Raw genomic sequence first — 21,349 nt, forward strand, 5'->3', positions numbered from 1 at the left:
GAGAGCACCAAGGACCAACGGTTCAACCCTGAGCTACAAATCTTGTATAACTTGCAACCAGTTGCAGCCAGTTGCGCCCCTTTCTGGACCGGGATGCCCTGTGCACAGTCACCCACGCACTCGTGACGTCTCGCCTGGATTACTGCAATGCTCTCTACATGGGGCTCCCCTTGAAGGGCATCCGGAGGCTGCAGTTAGTCCAGAATGCGGCTGCGCGGGTGATAGAGGGAGCCCCTCGTGGCTCCCGTATAACACCTATCCTGCGCAGACTGCACTGGCTGCCTGTGGCCTTCCGGGTGCACTTCAAGGTTTTGGTGACCACCTTTAAAGCGCTCCATGGCATAGGGCCGGGTTATCTACGGGACCGCCTGCTGCAACCCAATACCTCTCACCGACCCGTGCGCTCTCACAGAGAGGGACTCCTCAGGGTGCCGTCAGCGAGGCAATGTCGTCTGGCGACGCCCAGGGGAAGGGCCTTCTCTGTGGGGGCTCCCACCCTCTGGAATGAACTGCCCCCAGGACTTCGTCAGCTTCCGGGCCTTGGACCTTCCGTGAGCTTAAAACATATCTATTTAATTGCGCAGGACTGAGTTAGATTTTAGTTTATGGGTTTTATCTTGGGTTTTAATTTTTATATTTTTAATTAAGGCTTTTGAATAAGTTTTTTAATTGTTTTTAGAATTGTATTTATTGTATTTCTTGCTTTTAAATGCCTGTAAACCGCCCTGAGTCCTTTGGGAGATAGGGCGGTATATAAATATAAACAATAAATAAATAAATAAATAAATAAACCCCTTTATTAAATGCAACAGAGAAATGTTCTCCGGACAGAATCACAAATTGAGGAAACCACCCCACCCCCCCCCATGCACAAATTGCTGTAGCAGCTTTTATACACATTTGCAAAACTTAAGTCATGGTCATTAGCCAGCCATGGGGATTAATGGAGCAATAAATCAATAAAACACCTCTAGTAAAAGAATGGCTCTTCCAGCCAATCCGTTCATTACTAAAGTATTTGAGCCCCTCGCCCAGCTGTCCTTAACTGAGGTTAGCCATGAAGTATGCAAAACTTTCTAGCTAATTTATCTGCATCAGAAAAAGGGAAGTCAACCTCTGGTCTGGTTGGAGTTTTCCATAAGTCTTCTGGGAATTTTAGGGCAAGGACGGTTCAAGTCAGAAAAACAGAAGTGAGCAAAATGAAGCTTTTATGGGTTTTTTTGCAACAAAATGGGATTTTTCCGGCTAAAAGCAGCTATGCCACTCCTACAGTTGGATGTTTTCCCACCCACCTCCGCTGGCCCACTTTGGATACGCTCAGGCTGGGTCTCCCCTGCTAAACCCCGGTTTGTCCAAGCGAGGCAGTTTGCCAAACTTTGGTTTGCAGTGGTGGGTTTCAAATTTTTTTTTACTACCGGTTCTGTGGGTGTGGCTTGGTGGGCATGGCAGGGGAAAGATATTGTAAAATCTCCATTCCCACCCCACTCCAGGGGGAGGTTTCTGCAAAATCCCCATTCCCTCCCGATCAGCTGGGACTCGGGAGGCAGAGACTAAATGGGGGCGGGGCCAGTCAGAATTTTTTACTACTGGTTCTCTGAACTACTCAAAATTTCCGGTACCGTTTCTCCAGAACTGGTCAGAACCTGCTGAAACCCACCTCTGCTAGTTTGTTTAAGCTAGGTAGTTTGCCAAACCCTGCTGGTGGTGGTTTCTAATAGATTAACAGAGTTGGAAGGGACCTTGGAGGTCATCTAGTCCAATCCCCCTACACCAGTTCTGACAGATGGCAGTCCAGTCTCTTCTTGAAAGCCTCCAGCGATGAAGCTCCCACAACTTCCAAAGGCAACTTCTGTTCCATGGGTTGATGGTTCTCACTGTCAGGAAATTCCTCCTTATTTCCAGGTTGAAATTCAAGCCAGGGACAGTTTGCCAAACCTTGGTTTGTCCAAGCAAACCCTGGTTCTTGTTGTTTTCAACAGATGAACAGAGTTGGAAGGAACCTTGTAGGTCATCTAGCCCAGGGGTCTCCAACCTTAGTAACTTTAAGGCTTGTGGACTTCAACTCCCAGAGTTCCTCAGTCAGCTTTGCTTTGCTGGCTGAGGGACTCTGGGAGTTGAAGTCCACAAGTCTTAAAGGGACCAAGGTTGGAGACCCCTGATCTAGTCCAACCCCCCACCCAAGCAGGAGACCCTACACCAGCGAATCTATTTTTACTTGGCTGTAAACCACCCTGAGTCCTTCGGAAGAAGGGTGGTATATAAATTGAATTAACAACAACAACAACAACAACAACAACAACAATAATAATAATAATAATAATAATATGGCAGTCCAGTCTCTTCTTAAAAGCCTCCAGTGATGAAGCTCCCACAATTTCTGAGCAACAGAATAATAATAGAATACCAGAGTCGGAAGGGACCTTTGAGGTCATCTAATCCAACCCCCTGCCCAAGCAAGAAACCCTACACTGTTTCTGACTGATGGCAGTCCAGTCTCTTCTTGAAAGCTTCCAGGGATGAAGCTCCCACAATTTCTGAGTAACAGAATAATAACAGAATACCAGAGTCGGAAGGGACCTTTGAGGTCATCTAATCCAACCCCCTGCCCAAGCAAGAGATCTTACACCACTTATGACAGATGGCAGTCCAGTCTCTTCTTGAAAGCTTCCAGGGATGAAGTTCCCACAACTTTTTTTTTTTTAATTTTCTTTGTCACAACAGTATACACAAACAATTATCATAGATAAAACAATATATCTTGAAGAAAATATATATATATATATATATAAGTAAAAAATATGCATCAACTATATTAGTTTGATACAATGAAGGGAACAATAGGACAGGAACGGTAGGCACTTTTTTGCTCTTATGCATGCCCCTTATATATAACTTATATATATATAACTTATATATAACCAGTGATGGGATTCAGCCAGTTTGCACCACTTTGGGAGAACCGGTTGTTAACTTTCTGAGCAGTTGGGCGAACTGGTTGTTGGAAGAAATCGTTAGGGCAGAGAACTGGTTGTTAAATTACTTGAATCCCACCACTGCATATAACTTATATATATATTGTTAACTTTCTGAGCAGTTTGGTGAACTGGTTGTTGGAAGAAATCGTTAGGGCAGAGAACCGGTTGTTAAATTACTTGAATCCCACCACTGCATATAACTTATATATATATATATATATTGTTAACTGTCTGAACAGTTTGGCAAACTGGTTGTTGGAAGAAATCATTAGGGCAGAGAACCGGTTGTTAAATTACTTGAATCCCACCACTGCATATAACTTATATATATATTGTTAACTTTCTGAGCAGTTTGGTGAACTGGTTGTTGGAAGAAATCGTTAGGGCAGAGAACCGGTTGTTAAATTACTTGAATCCCACCACTGCATATAACTTATATATATATATATATTGTTAACTGTCTGAACAGTTTGGCAAACTGGTTGTTGGAAGAAATCATTAGGGCAGAGAACCGGTTGTTAAATTACTTGAATCCCACCACTGCATATAACTTATAGATATATAAGTTATATGCAGTTTTATATATATTATATATATTATATTATATATAACTCTGCACGCCCTTTATATATAACTTCCGAAAGCAACTCCTTGCTCTATTGCTCTCCCTGTCGGGATAATTCCTCCTTATTTCCAGATTGAAATTCCAGCCAGGCACTTTTGCCAAAAACCACCGTTTGTTCAAGGCGGGGAGGCGGAGTTTGGCAAACCTGCGGAAGTCGGCTTGTGCCCAAAATCCCCGCGTCCCTCCTTCCTTCTTTCCCCGCGCGCAGCGGGATCCCAGCCGCGGCAGCACCTCGGGGACCAAAGCCGCCTGCCCCGGGCTGCCTCCTCCTCCTCCTCCTCCGGCCGGGCTGAGATCCGAGGACGGGCGCAGCGCTGCTCGGTTCCGCTTCCCAGCCCCGAAGATGGCGCGGCCGTCCGGCTGGTTGCTGCTGGACCTGGCGCTCAACGCCGCCGCCCTGCTCGCCGCCCTCGGTTGCGCTGCTGCGCTCGGCCTCGCCCAGGTGAGCCGCCAGGTGAACGCGGGGAAAGCCGGGCTGCCGTTTGCCGGGCTGGGGGGTGGGTGGTGGTGGTGGGGGGCTTCCCCGTCCTTCCTCGCTCCAGGGCAGCGCGGAGGTGCTCGGATAACCGCCCCGCCAGGGCTCCGAAGAGGCACCGTTGGCTGGGCTGAAAGTTGCCCACGGGACGCCTTAGCCTCGCAGGGGTCTCCAACCTTGGCCACTTTAAGCCTGGAGGACTTCAACTCCCAGAATCCCCCCAGCCAGCTTTGCTGGCTGGGGGGTTCTGGGAGTTGAAGTCCGCCAGGCTTAAAGTGCCCAAGGTTGGAGACCCCTGTTTTAGGTGGCCTTAAAACAGAGGGTTTTTTCCTTCGTTTAGCCACCCTTGGAAGTTACAAGGGCCCCCAAAATAGAGGGACATGGGACCGTGTTTCGCACTTATGACCGTTGCAGCATTTGCTGGCTGGGGGGTTCTGGGAGTTGAAGTCCGCCAGGCTTAAAGTGGCCAAGGTTGGAGACCCCCTGCCTTAGAGGGTCTCTTTGTTTAGCCACCCTTGGAAGTTATAAGGGCCCCTGAAACAGAGGGATGTGGGACCGTGTTTCACACTTACGACCATTTGCAGCATTTGCTGGCTTGGGGGGTTCTGGGAGTTGAAGTCCGCCAAGCTTAAAGTGGCCAAGATTGGAGACCCCCTGCCTTAGAGGCTCCCTTCCTTCGTTTAGCCACCCTTGAAAATTACAAGGGCCCCGAAACACAGGGATGTGGGACCGTGTTTCACACTTACGACCGTTCGCAGCATCTCCAGGGTCGCCCGGATGAAAAATTTCAGGCACTTGGCAACGGGCGGGATGGCAGGGGGCTGGCCCAGCCAAGTCCCGTGTTCCCCTTTCTCCCCCTTTTCGACAATCAAAGTCAATGGGGAAGCCAGGCTCACGTAACAACGGGGTAATCATTTTAACAACTGCGGTGGTTCACTTAAGGACTGTAGGTTGGAAAAGGGAGAAAAACTGGCTGAACAGCTGTCTCGCTTAGCAAGTGAAATTGTGGAGTCCGTTGTGGCCCTAAGTGGAGGACCCTGTAATGGGGTCACAGCTATAGTTTCAGGTGCTCCTGCCTGTTCCCCACCCCCCAGACGTCTCCCAACCAGGTGCCCTCAAGGCTGGAGCCTAAGGAGCCCTTTTGGAGGGGAGAAATGCCGAAGTTCCCTCAAGGGGGCATTTATTTCAGGCCAGCCTGACAGCCAGCCAGTGAAATCTAGCCCAGGGGTCTCCAACCTTGGTCCCTTTAAGACTTGTGGACTTCAACTCCCAGAGTCCCTCAGCCAGCAAAGCTGAGGTCTAGTCAGGGTCTCAACTCCCAGAGTTCCTCAGCCAGCAAAGCAGGAGTCTCCAATCTTGGTCCCTTTAAGACTTGTGGACTTCAACTCCCAGAGTCCCTCAGCCAGCAAAGCTGGAGTCTCCAACCTCGGTCCCTTTAAGACTTGTGGACTTCAACTCCCAGAGTGGGGGTTCTGGGAGTTGAAGTCCACAAGTCTTAAAGGGACCAAGGTTGGAGACCCCTGCTCTAAACCTCAGCTTTGAAGGCTGAGGGACTCTGGGAGTTGAAGTCCACAAGTCTTAAAGGGACCAAGGTTGGAGACCCCTGCTCTAAACCTCAGCTTTGAAGGCTGAGGGACTCTGGGAGTTGAAGTCCACAAGTCTTAAAGGGACCAAGGTTGGAGACCCCTGCTCTAAACCTCAGCTTTGAAGGCTGAGGGACTCTGGGAGTTGAAGTCCACAAGTCTTAAAGGGACCAAGGTTGGAGACCCCTGCTCTAAACCTCAGCTTTGAAGGCTGAGGGACTCTGGGAGTTGAAGTCCACAAGTCTTAAAGGGACCAAGGTTGGAGACCTTTGCTCTAAACCTCAGCTTTGAAGGCTGAGGGACTCTGGGAGTTGAAGTCCACAAGTCTTAAAGGGACCAAGGTTGAGACCCTGCTCTAAACCTCAGCTTTGAAGGCTGAGGGACTCTGGGAGTTGAAGTCCACAAGTCTTAAAGGGACCAAGGTTGGAGACCCCTGCTCTAAACCTCAGCTTTGAAGGCTGAGGGACTCTGGGAGTTGAAGTCCACAAGTCTTAAAGGGACCAAGGTTGGAGACCCCTGCTCTAAACCTCAGCTTTGAAGGCTGAGGGACTCTGGGAGTTGAAGTCCACAAGTCTTAAAGGGACCAAGGTTGGAGACCTTTGCTCTAAACCTCAGCTTTGAAGGCTGAGGGACTCTGGGAGTTGAAGTCCACAAGTCTTAAAGGGACCAAGGTTGGAGACCCCTGCGCTAGGGCACAGGGGAAAAGACAGGCAGCAGCTCTGAGTTCAGATGTGGGGAAATTTGCTTCAATGTGGATGTAAGTCGAGGAGTAGTACAAATAGTCCTCGACTTACATCCACCTTGAACCCAACATTTCCGTTGCTGAGTGAAACACTTAAGTGACTTTAGCACTATTTTACGACCTTTCTTGCCACAGCTGTTAAGTGAATCACCGCAGGGGATAAGTTAACAATAATAACCTGGTTGTTAAGTGAATCTGGCTTCCCCGTTGATTTTTGCTTGTCGAAAGGTCGCAAAAAGGGGATCGTGTGACTCCGGGACACTGGAACCGTCATAAATATGAACCAGTTGCCAAGTGTCTGAATTTTGATCACATGGTCATGGGGCTGCTACAAAGGTCGTAAGTGTGAAAAAGCGGCCATAAGTCACTTTTTTCAACGCCGTTGTTAACTTTTTTTTTTTTTTTTTTTTATTCAAAAAGTTTTACAAAATTTTTTTCCCCCCTTTCCCCCCTCCCTTCGCAACCCCCCTCCCCCCCCCGACTTCCCGGAACGAGCACAAGGTATAGTTAAAAGTAAAACAAACATATGCTAAAAAGTTTTCGTCCCAACTTAATTATACCCCTACAATCATCATTTCCTAACTTCCCCCAAAAGCAATCAAAAATAATACATCATAATCATTCAAAAACAGTCTGATAACTCTTAGTCTGATATCTCGTTGAATATAGTCAATCCATTTTTCCATTCCTTTAAGTATCTTTCTTGCGTATTGTCTTTCAAAAGGCTGATATCTTCGCCATCTCAGCCAAATTGGCAACTTTCAATATCCATTCTTGTATTGTTGGTACTTCTTTTTTCTTCCAATATTGTCCTATTAGTAATCTTGCTGCAGTTATTAGATTTAAAATCAATTTAGTCTCAATTACTGTACAATCCGTAATAATTCCCAACAAAAAAATTGCGGCAGGAACTTTATCTTCTTTTCAGAACATTTTGTAAAATCCACCAAATTTTTATCCAAAAGGCCTTTATGTCCTTACAAGTCCACCAAATGTGAAAATATGTAGCGTCATCACAATTACATCTCCAACATTTTGCTTGCATTTCTGGATACATACACGATAATTTTTTAGGATCTAGATGCCATCTATAAAACATTTTATAAAAATTTTCCTCAGATTCTGTGCCTCGTGAATTTAACATTTCTAACCCAAATTCTTTCCCACGTTTCCAATAATATTGGCTCCTGAAAATTTTGTGCCCACTTTATCATACAGTCCTTTACCAAGTCCCTTTCAGAATCTATTTCAAGTAACACATTATACAATCTCTTTATATGCTCCTGAGACTGATTTCTAATTTGCTTTACCAAATTTCCCTCGTTCTGCTCTATACCAATTTTTTGATCTCCCTTCCATCTAGCATGTAATTGCTCATATTGAAACCAAGTATAATTTTTCCCTTCCTCTCTTAATACTTGCAGAGATTTTAACTGCAAATTACCTCTTTCAGTATACAAAAGATCTTTATATGTAATCATTTCCTGCTTCTGTTCTATGTTTATATTTTCTACTGTATGTCTAGGACATGCCCATATAGGAACCTTATAATTTAGTTTATAAGAGTATTTTTCCAAACACATGAAGGGCATTTCTTAACACATGATTTTTAAAGGCCTTATCCACTTTTTGTCATAAATTAAATATGCATGCCATCCATATAACAAATCATAACCTTCTATATTCAAAATTCTGTCCTCTGTTAAATTAAACCAATCACTTATTGCAGAGAGAGCAGCTGCTTCATAATATAATTTAAAATTAGGCATTTTTAAACCTCCCTTTTCCCGAGAATCTTGAATTATTTTCATTTTAACCCTAGCTTTTTTACCTTCCCATATAAATTTGTTAATTCCCTTCTGCCATTCCTCAAGATTCTTATCTTTCTTAATTATTGGTATCATCTGAAAGAGGAATAAAAATCTAGGTAAAACATTCATTTTAATAGCAGCAATTCTCCCCAGCAAAGATAATTGCAATTTTTTCCAAACAATCAACTCCTTCTGAACTTTTTGCCATAAAACCTCATAGTTATTCTTATACAATTTCACATTTGATGACGTAATATAAACCCCTAAATACTTAACCTTCTTTACAATTTCAAATCCTGTTACTTCCTCTAGTTTTTCTTTCTGTTGTCTGGCCATATTTTTATTATCACTTTTTGTCATTTTCTGATTTACCTTAAACCCTGAGACATTCCCATATTGATCAATTATTTCCAACAAAGATTTACTAGAATTTATAGGGTTTGTTAAAGTAATCACCAAATCATCTGCAAAAGCTCTTAACTTATATTCATACTGTCTAACTCTAATTCCCTCTATCTCCTTTACTTCGTATTTTATCCAATAATGGTTCTAGAGTTAAAATAAACAATAATGGTGATAAAGGACATCCCTGTCTTGTTCCTTTCGCAATCTTAAAAGGTTCTGTTAAGCTACCATTGATTATAATCTGTGCTGTTTGCTCTCCATAAATTGCCCTAATTATTCTTAAAAAACCATCTCCAAATTGCATCTTTTCTATTAATTTAAATAAAAAATCCCAATGCAATCGATCAAAAGCTTTCTCTGCATCGAGAAAAATAAATGCTGCTGGAATAAAATTTTTCTTTTCTAAGTACTCCAGTAAATTAATAATCTGCCTAACATTATTCCTCATCTGTCTCCCTTTTATAAATCCAGATTGATCATTATGAATTCTTCGCTGCAGAATCAACATTAATCTATTAGCTATTATTTTAACAAAAATCTTATAATCATTATTTAAAAGTGAGATTGGCCTATAATTCCCAGGTTTAGAACAATCCTGTTCCTCTTTGGTATCAATGAAATAAAAGAGGTTCTCCATGAGGGGAATTCTCCTAGTTGTATCTGATTAAATAATTCCTTAAGTGGACCTAACATCTCATCCTGTAAATTCCTATAATAACTAACTGTAAGCCCATCCGCATTCAGGAGTTTTCCCCAATTTTTAATTGTTTAATTACCAAAATAATTTCTTCCGAGGTTATAGGCCGATTCAATTCATCCGTTTGTTCTAAAGTTAAATTTTTAACCTTATATTCCTTCAAATACTTATCAATATCCCTATTCGATATATTATCTTTAAGATATAAATTTGTATAATATTCTAAAAAAGCTTTTTTAATTTTATCCTGTTGATATCTCTCTTTACCTTTGTATTCTATTTTTTCTATAGTACGTTGTTTTTGTCTTTTCCTTAAAGTGTATGCTAACCACCTACCAGGTCTATTTGCGTTACAAAAAGTATTATGTTTGGCATATTGTATATTTGTTGCCACCTGATCAGCCATTATCATATTAAATTGATTCTGTAGTAACTTTATTGCATCTTTAAGTTTTTGATCATGTGGGTTATGTATTAATAATTGTTGTTTCTTATAAATTTCCTCTTCTAAATACCTCGCTGTCTTTGTTGCTTATTTCTCTGTCTATTATTAAGATATATTAATACACCTCTCATAAAAGCTTTACTGCAATCCCAAACCATTTCTATCGATGTTTCATTATTCAAATTATAATCAAAAAATTCTTTCATCTGCTTTTTACATTGATTTACATTATCCTGATATCTAAACAAATTTTCATTTAATCTCCAAGTTCTTCTACCTCTTTTCCATATTGCAATCCCATCCAAACAGGACTATGATCAGACAAACATCTTGGAAATATCTTAGTTTTCTTCACCCTAAAAAGCAAATCATTAGAAATTAAAATAAAATCAATACGTGAGAAGGATTGATGCCTATCAGAGAAAAAAGTATAGTCTCTTTCCTCCAAATTCCAGTCTCCATACATCTCTTAACTCAAAATCTTCTATCATATCAAAAAGGATTTAGGCAGCTTTGCATGTGCAGGTATCTTCTTGGAAGAAGTTCTCTTGTCCTTTCGTGTATCTATTACTCCATTCCAATCTCCCAATATAATACACGATTTATAATCCCATAGGATCAACTTATCATATAACATTCTATAAAATTTTTCTTGTTGCTGGTTGGGTGCATATATACCAAGCAAGAGAGTCCTTTTTGTTTCTATTGTAAGTTCAATAGCAATATATCTTCCATAAATATCTGCCTCTATTAACTTGGCTGGTATATCTTTTCTCAAATAAACCACTATGCCATGTTTTTTCTCCAAAGCTGAAGCAACAAAATGTTTACCTAACTTTGAGTTTATTAGGTACTTTTGATCTGATAATTTAATATGTGTTTCTTGTAAGCAAATAACATCATTTTTAAATTGTTTCAAATAATGAAATATTTTCTTCTCTTCTGAGCTGAGTTCAAACCATTGACATTCCAAGTCAAGATTTTATTTGCCATTACTGGGCTGCTGAAGCCTTTGGGCAATCAACTGAAGATCGTCCTCCCGTATCTTGGCCGTGCTCCTCCACCGCTTCTGTAGCAGAATCCTGAACTTTACTTTGAGTTTGTTGCTCCTTTTCTTTACGCTTAAGAGCTCCCTGGTCAGTCTTTGTTCTTGTGGTTGTTCCTCTGATGGTAACATCACTGGAATCACCTCAGCTTCCACACCCATTTGAGTCTCTTGAATTCTTTTTTCTATTATTTCTATTTCAAATTTCAGCACTGTAGAAAGAAAATCTTTGGCCTTAAGCACTGTGTCAATACGATATCTTCTTCCCTGATAATACACTGTCAAGCCAACTGGAACCTCCCATCTAAATTGAATCTGGTATTTCTTAAGTTCTTGTGTAAAAAATGTAAAGTCTTTTCTATCCCTTAACATCTTGGGAGGGATCTCTTTCAAAACCTTCAACTCCTGTTCCCCTATTTTCAAGTTTTTCTGAAAAGCAACTTGCAAAATTTGATTCCTCACTGTTCTTTTCAAAAAATAAACCACAATGTCTCTAGGAAGTTTCTTTTGCCTAGCAATCCAAGAATTAACTCTATAAATTTTGTCAATTTGATAAGCAACCTCTTGTGGATCAAGTTCAATAAATTCAGCCAGAGCTTCTGATAAAATTTTTTTTAAATCTTCCCCTTTGTCTTCATTCAAACCTCTAATTCTCAGAGCTCCTTCCATCATTCTATACTGCATCACCACCACTTGATCTTCATTTTATCCAATTTGATTTGCATTCCCCATTCTATTTTCTATTTGTTGATTTGACTGAACAATTTCTTGCACCTCCTCCTCCACCACCTCCAGTCTTTTGCCAAACCTTGAAAAGCCATTAAGATATCTTCTCTTATTTTTTATTATTCTCTTTATTTCTTCTCTTATTTTCTCATTATTATCCATAATCTCCTTAAACCTTTCTTCAGACACTTTCCCTTGCTCTTTAATCAGATCTTCTAAAGCTGGTTCAGAACCCCTTCTGCCCCCAGTCTTAGGTGGTTTAGTAGCCATTTCAGTTTTAAAATTCACAAAATATAAGTCTAGAAACTTCTCTTCTCCCCTTTAAGTATAGGAGAGCTCAGTTCACTTCATTAAAATCCACACATAACATTTCTTATCTTCTTAGTTGCACAGACTGTTTAAAATTCCATTCGTCATTTTCACTCCCGTTCAGGCGCCATTTTAGAGTCAATTAGAACAAAGGAAAGAAAAAATTCTCTTTTTTAGAGAGTAGAAGTCAGGAAATCAAAAATACTTGCAATCCAATAATCGTCCGCTTGCACTCATTCCGTCTGCTTAAAGAGATCCATAAAGATAAGACAATTAGCAGAGATGGACACCTTCTTCTTTTCCTGCTTTTGCAGTGACGCACTGAAGTCGGAGATGGCAGAAATATTTATGGGACCCCTCGACCCTTCGAAGCTCTGCTTAATTAAAACAAAGCCTCTGGGGAGGTCTACCAACATTCCTGCGCTCTTATCTTTTCTCTTTCATCCAGAGAAAAAGATTAAAGCCGGCTTTTCCTGGCTTTACGATGTTCAGTGCGGAGCCCCTTTAATTAGGGCTCAGCGAAGGGGTGGAGCCACCCGGAAGTCCACGCCGTTGTTAACTTTGAATGGTCACTAAGTGAACTGTTGTAAGTTGAGGACTACCTGTATAATGTTGCCTTTATTAAGGGCCTTCGGAGGTGGGTGGGGTGTTGAAAATATAGGATTTGTTTTGCCTGGAGCAAGGGTCTCCAACTTTGGCAACTTTAAGACAAAAAAAAAATGTGGACTTCAACTCCCAGAATTCCCCAGCTAGCTCTGCTCTGAGAGAGTGTTGTGTCTTGTCCGCTCTCACCGCAGCCGGGGTCTGCTTATCTGCTCCCGAACATGGAGGAATGTATGCCTCCCGGCCCCAGTCCTGGCTCCATGCCCAGACAAGCTGAAGAGGAGGGGGCACCACCCGGCCCCAGCCCTGGCTCCATGCCCAGACAGGCTGCAGAGGAGGGAGCACCCCCGGCCCCAGCCCTGGCTCCATGCCCAGACAGGCTGCAGAGGAGGGAGCACCCCCGGCCCCAGCCCTGGCTCCATGCCCAGGCAAACGGAGCAGCTAGACCCCTCCCCCTCCTCCACAGCATGTGAGCCTGAGGAAGGTTTATTTCCAACAGCTGCTGATTGGAGTGACCCTCGCATCAGAAGATTGGATAGGCGGAGGCAACAGAAGGAAGGGAGGGGCAGGCCTTAATGAGTGCTGAGTCATGGAGCCACACCCCATGGCCTATATAAAGGATCTGCTTTCTGGCAGTCCCTGAGTCAGGCAAAAGTCGAACTTATCTTGCTGAAGTCACTTTCTGGTCTCCTGCCTGCTCTGAGGACTTTGCTAGGACTTTGGGCAGAGCTGCAGAGGCAAGCCTGATTCAGATTTCCCTGACCCGGCCCTCAGCGGAGGAGTGGGACACGACAAATAGTGAGTTCTAGTCTCGCCTTAGCCATGAAAGCCAACTGGGTGATTTTCAATCAATCACCAGGCGGCTGTGAATTCTAGTCCCGCTTTAGCCATGAAAGCCAACTGGGTGACTTTTGATCAATCACCAGGCGACTGTGAGTTCTAGTCCCACCTTGGGCATGAAAGCCAACTGGGTGACTTTTGATCAATCACCAGCCGGCTGTGAGTTCTAGTCCCGCCTTAGCCATGAAAGCCAACTGGGTGATTTTCGATCAATCACCAGGCGGCTGTGAATTCTAGTCCCGCTTTAGGGATGAAAGCCAACTGGGTGACTTTTGATCAATCACCAGGCGGCTGTGAATTCTAGTCCCGCTTTAGGCATGAAAGCCAGCTGGGTGACTTTTGATCAATCACCAGGCGGCTGTGAGTTCTAGTCCCACCTAAGGCATGAAAGCCAACTGGATGACTTTGAGCTTATACCAGGCGGCTGTGAGTTCTAGTCCCACCTTGGGCATAAAAGCCAGCTGGGTGACTTTGGGCCAGCTCTCCCTCTCAGACCACCTCACAGGGTGTTTTTTATTTTTTTATTTGCATTTATATCCCGCCCTTCTCCGAAGACTCAGGGCGGCTTACACTATGTCAAGCAATAGTCTTCATCCATTTGTATATTATATACAAAGTCAACTTTTATTGCCCCCAACAATCTGGGTCTCATTTTACCTACCTTATAAAGGATGGAAGGCTGAGTCAACCTTGGGCCTGGTGGGACTTGAACCTGCAGTAATTGCAAGCAGCTGTGTTTGTAACAGACTGTCTTACCAGCCTGAGCCACCAGAGGCCCATCTATCTATCTATCTATCTATCTATCTATCTATCTATCTATCTATCTATCTATCTATCTATCTATCATCTATCTATCTATTTATCTATCTATCTATCTATCTATCTAATCTATCTCATCTATATCTTTTTTTTAAATTTGCATTTATATCCCGCCCTTCTCCGAAGACTCAGGGCGGCTTACACTATGTCAAGCAATAGTCTTCATCCATTTGTATATTATATACAAAGTCAACTTATTGCCCCCAACAATCTGGGTCCTCATTTTACCTAAATGAGGACCCAGGGTGGAAGGCTGGGTCAACCTTGGGCCTGGTGGGACTTGAACCTGCAATAATTGCAAGCAGCTGCTGCTAATAACAGGCTGCATTAGCCTGTTGAGCCACCAGAGGCTCTGGTATGGGGAAAATAGGAGGAGGAAGGTGTGATGGATATGCTCGCTGCTTTGAGTTATTAAGACAAATAACAAAGGCAGGATAAAAAAAATAAATAGAAAAAGAAATCTGTGGAGCAACCACCTCCTGGTGTTCTCCATTGCAGCCTTCAACTGGGTTGTGGATTCCATCGTCCACCGAATGGGGTCAACACATGGACTCCCTTTTTTCAGCCAGCAGACCAGTCACCCCTCTTCTGCCCCCCCCCCTCTCTCTTCTCTCCTCCTCAGGGGGGCTTTGGCCAATGCATCCTGTACGGGTCAGTGGGCTACAACGGGACGCTGAACCTCCTGAGTTCCAGCCCTCCCTCGCTCTGCTACTTCATTTCTGCCATCTCTGGGCTGACGGCCATCTTCACCCTGGTCTCTCTGCTCCGCGGCCTCTACAGCTTGTGCTACGGCGATGGACACTTGTGAGTGAGGGGCCGGGAGGAGGCTGGACCACTGGAGCTGGGGGGGGAGGGGCACCAACATCCCGGGTCCTGACGCTGCTTCTCCTGCAGGGTCCACTCCTGGATCAGGACCTCCTTGGTGGTCTCAGCCACCGTCCTCTTCTTCCTTCTCGTCTCCGCCTGCGTGCTGCGCGTCGGCATGGATGTCTTCTGCGGCTCCATTCGGAAATCCAAAGCGGCCGCAAGGTAAGGACCCCGGGCAGAGGAGGGGCTGAGCGAGAAGCGAAGGATTTCTTTGGGCTGCATTCGCACAACCTGGTTAGGGAAAAAAAACCCTTTCCCTGGCTTCACACAGGACCTTGACCATTAGAGCAAGCAAACAGGTCGGATTATTTGCTCCACCTGCTGAACCGCAAAGAAAGCTAACGGGTTTTGGGAATGATTCCGGTAGGCCTTTACTTGATATGGTTACCTGTGTTGTGAAGATGCAGTGATGACGTTCGGTAGTCATCAAATAGTGCAGTAGTAGTACGGTAGTACTACTAGTTGTAATAGAATAACAGAATTGGAAAGGGACCTTGGAGGTCTTCTAGTCCAGGGGTCTTCAACCTTGGCAACTTTAAGCCTGGAGGACTTCAACTCCCAGAATCCCCCAGCCAGCTTTGCTCAAGCAGGAGACCTTATACCAGGGGTGTGTCAGGCTGCCTCTGATTATATTTAGGAAAGAATACACCTTGACTTCATTTGCAAATAAAGAAAAGTACTTTTACTAAATACATCCGGACTGCAGCAGTATAAAGTTGGATCTGAGACAAAATATGGCTAACATTCCATATCCCATCGTTAGTCCCTCCTCCTCCCAAGAGGTCAGCCAGGTCTGGTCCAATGCCAGCTCCTTCTCGGCCCCCCGTGGTAATCTTCTTCCGCAGGTCTCTGGCTGTAAATCATCTCAGGAATGCAATGTCTGAAAGTCTGAGCTCTAACATTCCTGTTGAATTCAAACCATCAATCTCCCCTCCCCTTGATCTCATGTCAGACGACACTCTTAAAGGGCCCTCTCTACTTAACCTGAATCCATGAGCTATTTACATTACACACAAAAACCCCACTGCAATCTAACTACTGAATATAAAGAGTACAAAAGGATGTGAGGATTGGAGTGGAGGCAAGGTCTCAAATTCAATTTCATTGAGGGCTGCACCAGGGTGATGTTTGACCGTGGAGGGCGGGGGGGTGGGTGTGGGGCGTGGGTGGGTGTGCGCATGGTGGGTGTTTGACATAGGCTCAAGGCGAATTTTTTTGTCTCTTTGCATTCAAAACAGCTATTCCAAGAAAAAGGAGATTTACTTTCTGGCACAAATAATCTCAATTCCATAATGTAGAGATGAAAGACATGTAGAGAGTCCCCAGCTACTTTGGGGCTTGACTCATTGGTATAGGAGCAGAGCGTAAATGAACGGACAATTTCTCCAGATGCAACGGTGGGATTCAGCCGGTTCACTAGAACCAGTAGCTAACAAGTTTGTGCAGTTTTGGCGAACCGGCTGAATCCAACCACTGAATTCGCCATGCTTGGCCCCTCGCCCCTCCCCTCCCAGCCACTCCTCCCCTCGCCCCAAAGAGAAGAGGCGCTTGCTTATATGCATCTCCGACCTTTGCCCGGGGAAAGGCAAAGAAAGGCGCGTTCAAAGGCGCAAAGGCCATTACACCTGGGAGAGGGGAGGGAGAGAAGCCAGGGGAGGCAAAGGGCCGCCAGGTTTCCCCCGAGAAGAAGCAGCTCAACACACGCTCTCTTCCCGCGCCCCAAAGTCGAGCCCACCCACCCGCCAAGAGTGCACTGGCGCTTGCTCACCCGGCTGTCGTTGACTAGATAGGCCAGTGGTAGTCAACCTGGTCCCTACCGCTCACTAGTGGGCGTTCCAGCTTTCATGGTGGGCGGTAGGGGTTTTATCCAATACTGAAGCACTTTCCTTTTTTTAAAATTTAATTGACTTTTTAAAATATTTTCTTTCTTTTTTTTTATTGAAAAGGTTTTACAAAATTTTTTCCCCCTTTCCCCCTTCCCCCCCTTTCCTTCCTCCCCCCTCCCTTCACAACCCCCCTCCCCCCCCCCGACTTCCCGGAACAAACACAAGGTATAGTAAAAATAAAACAAACATATACTAAATTTTTTTCCTTCCTAACTAAATTATAATCCTACAATTCTCATCAATTCCTAAAATTCCCCCAAAACAATCAAAAATAATACATCCTAATCATTCAAAGGCAGTCTGATAACTCTGAGTCTGATATCTGTTTTGAATATAGTCAATGGGAGAATGGATATTGAAAGTTGCCAATTTGGCTGAGATGGCAAAAATCTCAGCCTTTTTGAAAGACAATACGCAAGAAAGATATTTAAGTGAACGGAAAAAATGGACTTTTTACAACATTTTCATAGCATTATTTAAAAACATTTTCATTAGATTTTCATCACAATTTCAATTTCTGAAAATATACTATTTCTATCACCCGTGCATAAGTTTAGTTCACGTTACGTAAGTGCTTTGGAGAGTTTGGGCAGTAGTAGTCATTCAACCTCTAGGGCTTGTTCTTACCTGCAGTCCAGAAAGAGTACATTGTAAACCTCTTGTTTTCTTCTGTCCAGCTGCCAAGAGGCTCAGCAGCGTCCCTGGGTCCAGCCTTATCATCCTGGGAAGTTCTACAACAACCTTTACGCTGCCCAGGTGAGTGGCTTCCTGAATGCATCCCCTTGCACACCTGCCCTGTTCTTACGTTTCCACCCTCATTGTGTCGGCAGATAATCGCCCGGCCGCCCTGTTTCAGGTGACCCGCTCTCTCCTACATCAGGAGGGGCGGGATGACCCCTTGCAGGGACGTGCCGAGGAGTTTAGTGGTTATCTATACGATAAAATCGCTCAGCTCTGGGATAGTTTGGACCAAAATTGCAATGATCCAAGTGAGATGACGGAGACGCGTCTTGTCGAAGTTGTTTGGGATGAGTTTGATTCTGTGGCTCTCGAGGACGTGGACAGGCTGCTGGGGAGGTTACATGCCACCACGTGTTTACTGGACCCGTGTCCCTCTTGGCTAGTGCTGGCCACTCAGGAGGTGACACGAGGCTGGCTCCGGGGAATTATAAATGCTTCTTTGTTGGAAGGGGTTTTCCCCGCTGCCTTGAAAGAGGCGGTGGTGAGACCCCTCCTCAAGAAACCTTCCCTGGACCCAGCTATTTTGGGTAATTATCGTCCAGTCTCCAACCTTCGCTTTGTGGCGAAGGTTGTAGAGAGTGTGGTGGCATGGCAGCTTCCCCAGTATCTGGATGAAGCTGTCTATCTAGACCCGTTCCAGTCCGGCTTCCGGTCCGGATATAGCACGAAGACAGCTTTGGTCGCGTTGGTGGATGACCTCTGGAGGGCCAGGGATAGGGGTTGTTCCTCTGCCCTGGTCCTATTGGATCTCTCAGCAGCTTTCGATACCATCGACCATGGTATCCTGCTGCACCGGTTGGAGGCTCTGGGAATGGGAGGCACCGTTTATCGGTGGTTCTCCTCCTATCTCTCCGACCGGTCGCAGACGGTGTTGACAGGAGGGCAGAGATCAACCGCGAGGCGCCTTACTTGTGGGGTGCCTCAGGGGTCGATTCTCTCGCCTCTCCTGTTCAACATCTATATGAAGCCGTTGGGCGAGGTCATCAGTGGCTTTGGGGTGAGTTACCAGCTGTACGCTGACGATACGCAGCTGTGCTTTTCCACCCCAACGAAGCTGTCGAAGTGCTGTCCCAGTGCCTGGAAGCCGTACGGGTCTGGATGGGGAGAAACAGACTCAAGCTCAATCCCTCCAAGACGGAGTGGCTGTGGATGCCGGCACCCCGGTACAGTCAGCTGCAACTGCAGCTGACTGTTGGGGGCGAGTCATTGGCCCCAACAGAAAGGGTGCGCAACTTGGGCGTTCTCCTGGATGGACGGCTGTCGTTTGAAGACCATTTGGCGGCCGTCTCCAGGAGAGCTTTTTACCAGGTCCGCCTGGTTCGCCAGTTGCGCCCCTTCCTTGACTAGGATGCCTTATGCACGATCACTCACGCTCTTGTCACTTCTCGTCTGGATTATTGCAATGCTCTCTACATGGGGCTACCCCTGAAGTGCACTCGGAGGCTTCAGTTAGTTCAGAATGCAGCTGCGCGGGTGATTGAGGGAGCCACACGTTGCTCCCGTGTAACACCGCTCCTGCGCAGTCTGCACTGGCTACCTGTGGTCTTTCGGGTGCGGTTCAAGGTGTTGGTTACCACCTTTAAAGTGCTCCATGGCTTAGGGCCTGGGTACTTACGGGACCGCCTGCTGTTACCTCATGCCTCCCATCGACCTGTACGCTCACACAGAGAGGGTCTTCTCAGGGTGCCGTCCGCCAAGCAATGTCAGCTGGCGGCCCCCAGGGGAAGGGCCTTCTCTGTTGGAGCTCCTGCTCTCTGGAACGAACTTCCCCCTGGTTTGCATCAATTACCTGACCTTCGGACCTTTTGCCGTGAATTGAAAACGTACTTGTTTATCCAAGCGGGACTGGCTTAATTTTAATAATTTTAATTGGGGTATTTTTATGAATTTTATGGGTCAAATTTGATGGTTTTAAATTTTCGGCCATTTATAGAATATGTTATTTTAACTTTTGTCTTAATTTGTATATTGTACTGTTTTTATTCTGGCCCTGAGTCCTTCGGGAGAAGGGCGGTATAAAAATCTAAATAATAATAGTAATAATAATAATAATAATAATAATAATAATAATAATAATAATAATAATAATAATAATAATAATAATAATAATAATAATAATAATAATAACAATAACAATAATAATAATTCCATTGTACTGTATATATTATTCTATTCTATTCCATTCCATTCCATTCCATTTCATACCTTGATGGTCTTTTCTTTTATGTACACTGACAGCATATGCATATGCACAAATTCCTTGTGTGTCCAATCACACTTGGCCAATAAAAAAATCTATTCTATTCTAAAAATTGTGGTCGTAAGTTGAGGACTACCTGTATTGCCTAGCCAGTATTCCTCTGTCTGAATAAGGGTCCCTCCACAACCCTCCGCAGTTGGGAGCCCACCATCCTTTCTAGAGCAGGAGTCTCCAACCGTGGCAACTTTAAAACTTGTGGACTTCAACTCCTTTGTTGGCCGAGGAATTCTGGGAGTTGAAGTCCACAAGTCTTAAAGTTGCCAAGGTTGGAGACCCCTGCTCTAGAACATCCTTCTCATTTTAGGAGACTGTATGGAAGCCATCCAAAGCCTGAGACCTGGGATGGAGCAGATGGCCTTTGGTTGGAGTGGTGGACCTCCAAGGTCTCCTCTGATCTTCTCCTCCTTTCCGTTCCCACCACCAACTCTTCTCTTTTCTCTGCCTTCAGGCCACCGCTTGGGTGAACTTCCTCTTCTGGTTCTTGAAGTCCTTCCTGCTCTTCGTGGAATGCATCCGCAAAGCCCCCTACCAGTCCCTCGAGGAGGAAAACCCCCGGACTGACAAGACAGTGCCCGCCTTTGGCGACCAGTCTGAGTGAGGACAAGGTGAAGGAGGCACCACGATGGCTCCCTCTGTTTGGACAGTCTGCCGCCTTCTACCCAGGTAGCAGAGGGCACCATCTAACTTGCTTTGGCAAGAGACTGGATTGTTTGAAGGTCTCCTCTCTCTTGGGTTACCCAGAATGATGTCCGGAAAGGTCACAACTGGAGGACTTCTGGAATTCCCTGTCCTGTAGTTTTGCCCATTCCCATTCCCAACCCAGTTAAGTTCTCGTGAAGGTCACTACAGAATAGAGCAAGGGTCTCCAACCGTGGCAACTTTAAAACTTGTGGACTTCAACTCTGGGAGTTGAAGTCCACAAGTCTTAAAGTTGCCAAGGTTGGAGACCCCTGGGATAGAGGGTTCCCACACACACGTTCACAACACACGAGAGCTCCATGGGAAGGACAATCTTGCAATTTAAGGTTAACTGTGATGAATGTGTTGTACCACTTTATGGGCAAACACACAGCCAACGGTTGATTTTTGTGCCTTGAGACCACAAACGCCATCAAGCCTGCTTCTTTTGATGTGGTCCACCTCCACAAGGAGAACACCAACATGGTGACCGTGTTGGATTTAGACCCATTCCTCCACTAAAAATCTCCACTCTCCCATCATGGACTAGTGACATGGAGACTTCTTTCTCTTCGGGCTACGCTATCCCACCTGGTTGTTGAGGTGGAGAAGAACTGCAGGAAAATCCTCCCCATCCTGGGCTTCTGGAGGAATTCTGCGGCCATACCCTGAAGGAACGATCCACGTTACCTCATGGCTGTGGGGGGGGGGAAGAAGGGGGTGGTGGTGGATCAATTAGGAAAAACTTGAGTCTTTTCTTCCAATTTTGTCCGAATCTGTGCAGCTGATGGAACCACTCTGAAGCAAACAAATACAG

At 44.9% G+C, this 21,349-nt stretch overlaps 1 protein-coding gene across 1 annotated transcript; it reads left to right on the plus strand.

The window, feature by feature from the left end:
- The first annotated feature begins 1,057 nt into the window (after positions 1-1,057).
- TMEM179B (transmembrane protein 179B) lies at positions 1,058-20,798 on the plus strand. The gene is made up of 6 exons (XM_058160762.1): positions 1,058-1,062; positions 3,673-4,042; positions 14,723-14,904; positions 14,995-15,129; positions 17,531-17,609; positions 20,303-20,798. Exons 1-6 carry the CDS (start codon positions 1,058-1,060, stop codon positions 20,450-20,452), a joined length of 921 nt encoding a protein of 306 aa, XP_058016745.1. The 3' UTR covers positions 20,453-20,798.
- Positions 20,799-21,349: the final 551 nt, after the last annotated feature.

Source organism: Ahaetulla prasina, chromosome 17 (genome assembly GCF_028640845.1).
Source record: "Ahaetulla prasina isolate Xishuangbanna chromosome 17, ASM2864084v1, whole genome shotgun sequence".
In the NCBI taxonomy this organism is placed as follows: domain Eukaryota; kingdom Metazoa; phylum Chordata; class Lepidosauria; order Squamata; family Colubridae; genus Ahaetulla; species Ahaetulla prasina.

Excerpts from the sequence above, each read along its gene's own strand:
- TMEM179B (XM_058160762.1), top strand. Across the intron at positions 15,130-17,530 it reads AAATCCAAAGCGGCCGCAAG|CTGCCAAGAGGCTCAGCAGC; the intron begins GTAAGGACCCCG and ends TCTTCTGTCCAG. Across the intron at positions 17,610-20,302 it reads ACAACCTTTACGCTGCCCAG|GCCACCGCTTGGGTGAACTT; the intron begins GTGAGTGGCTTC and ends CTCTGCCTTCAG.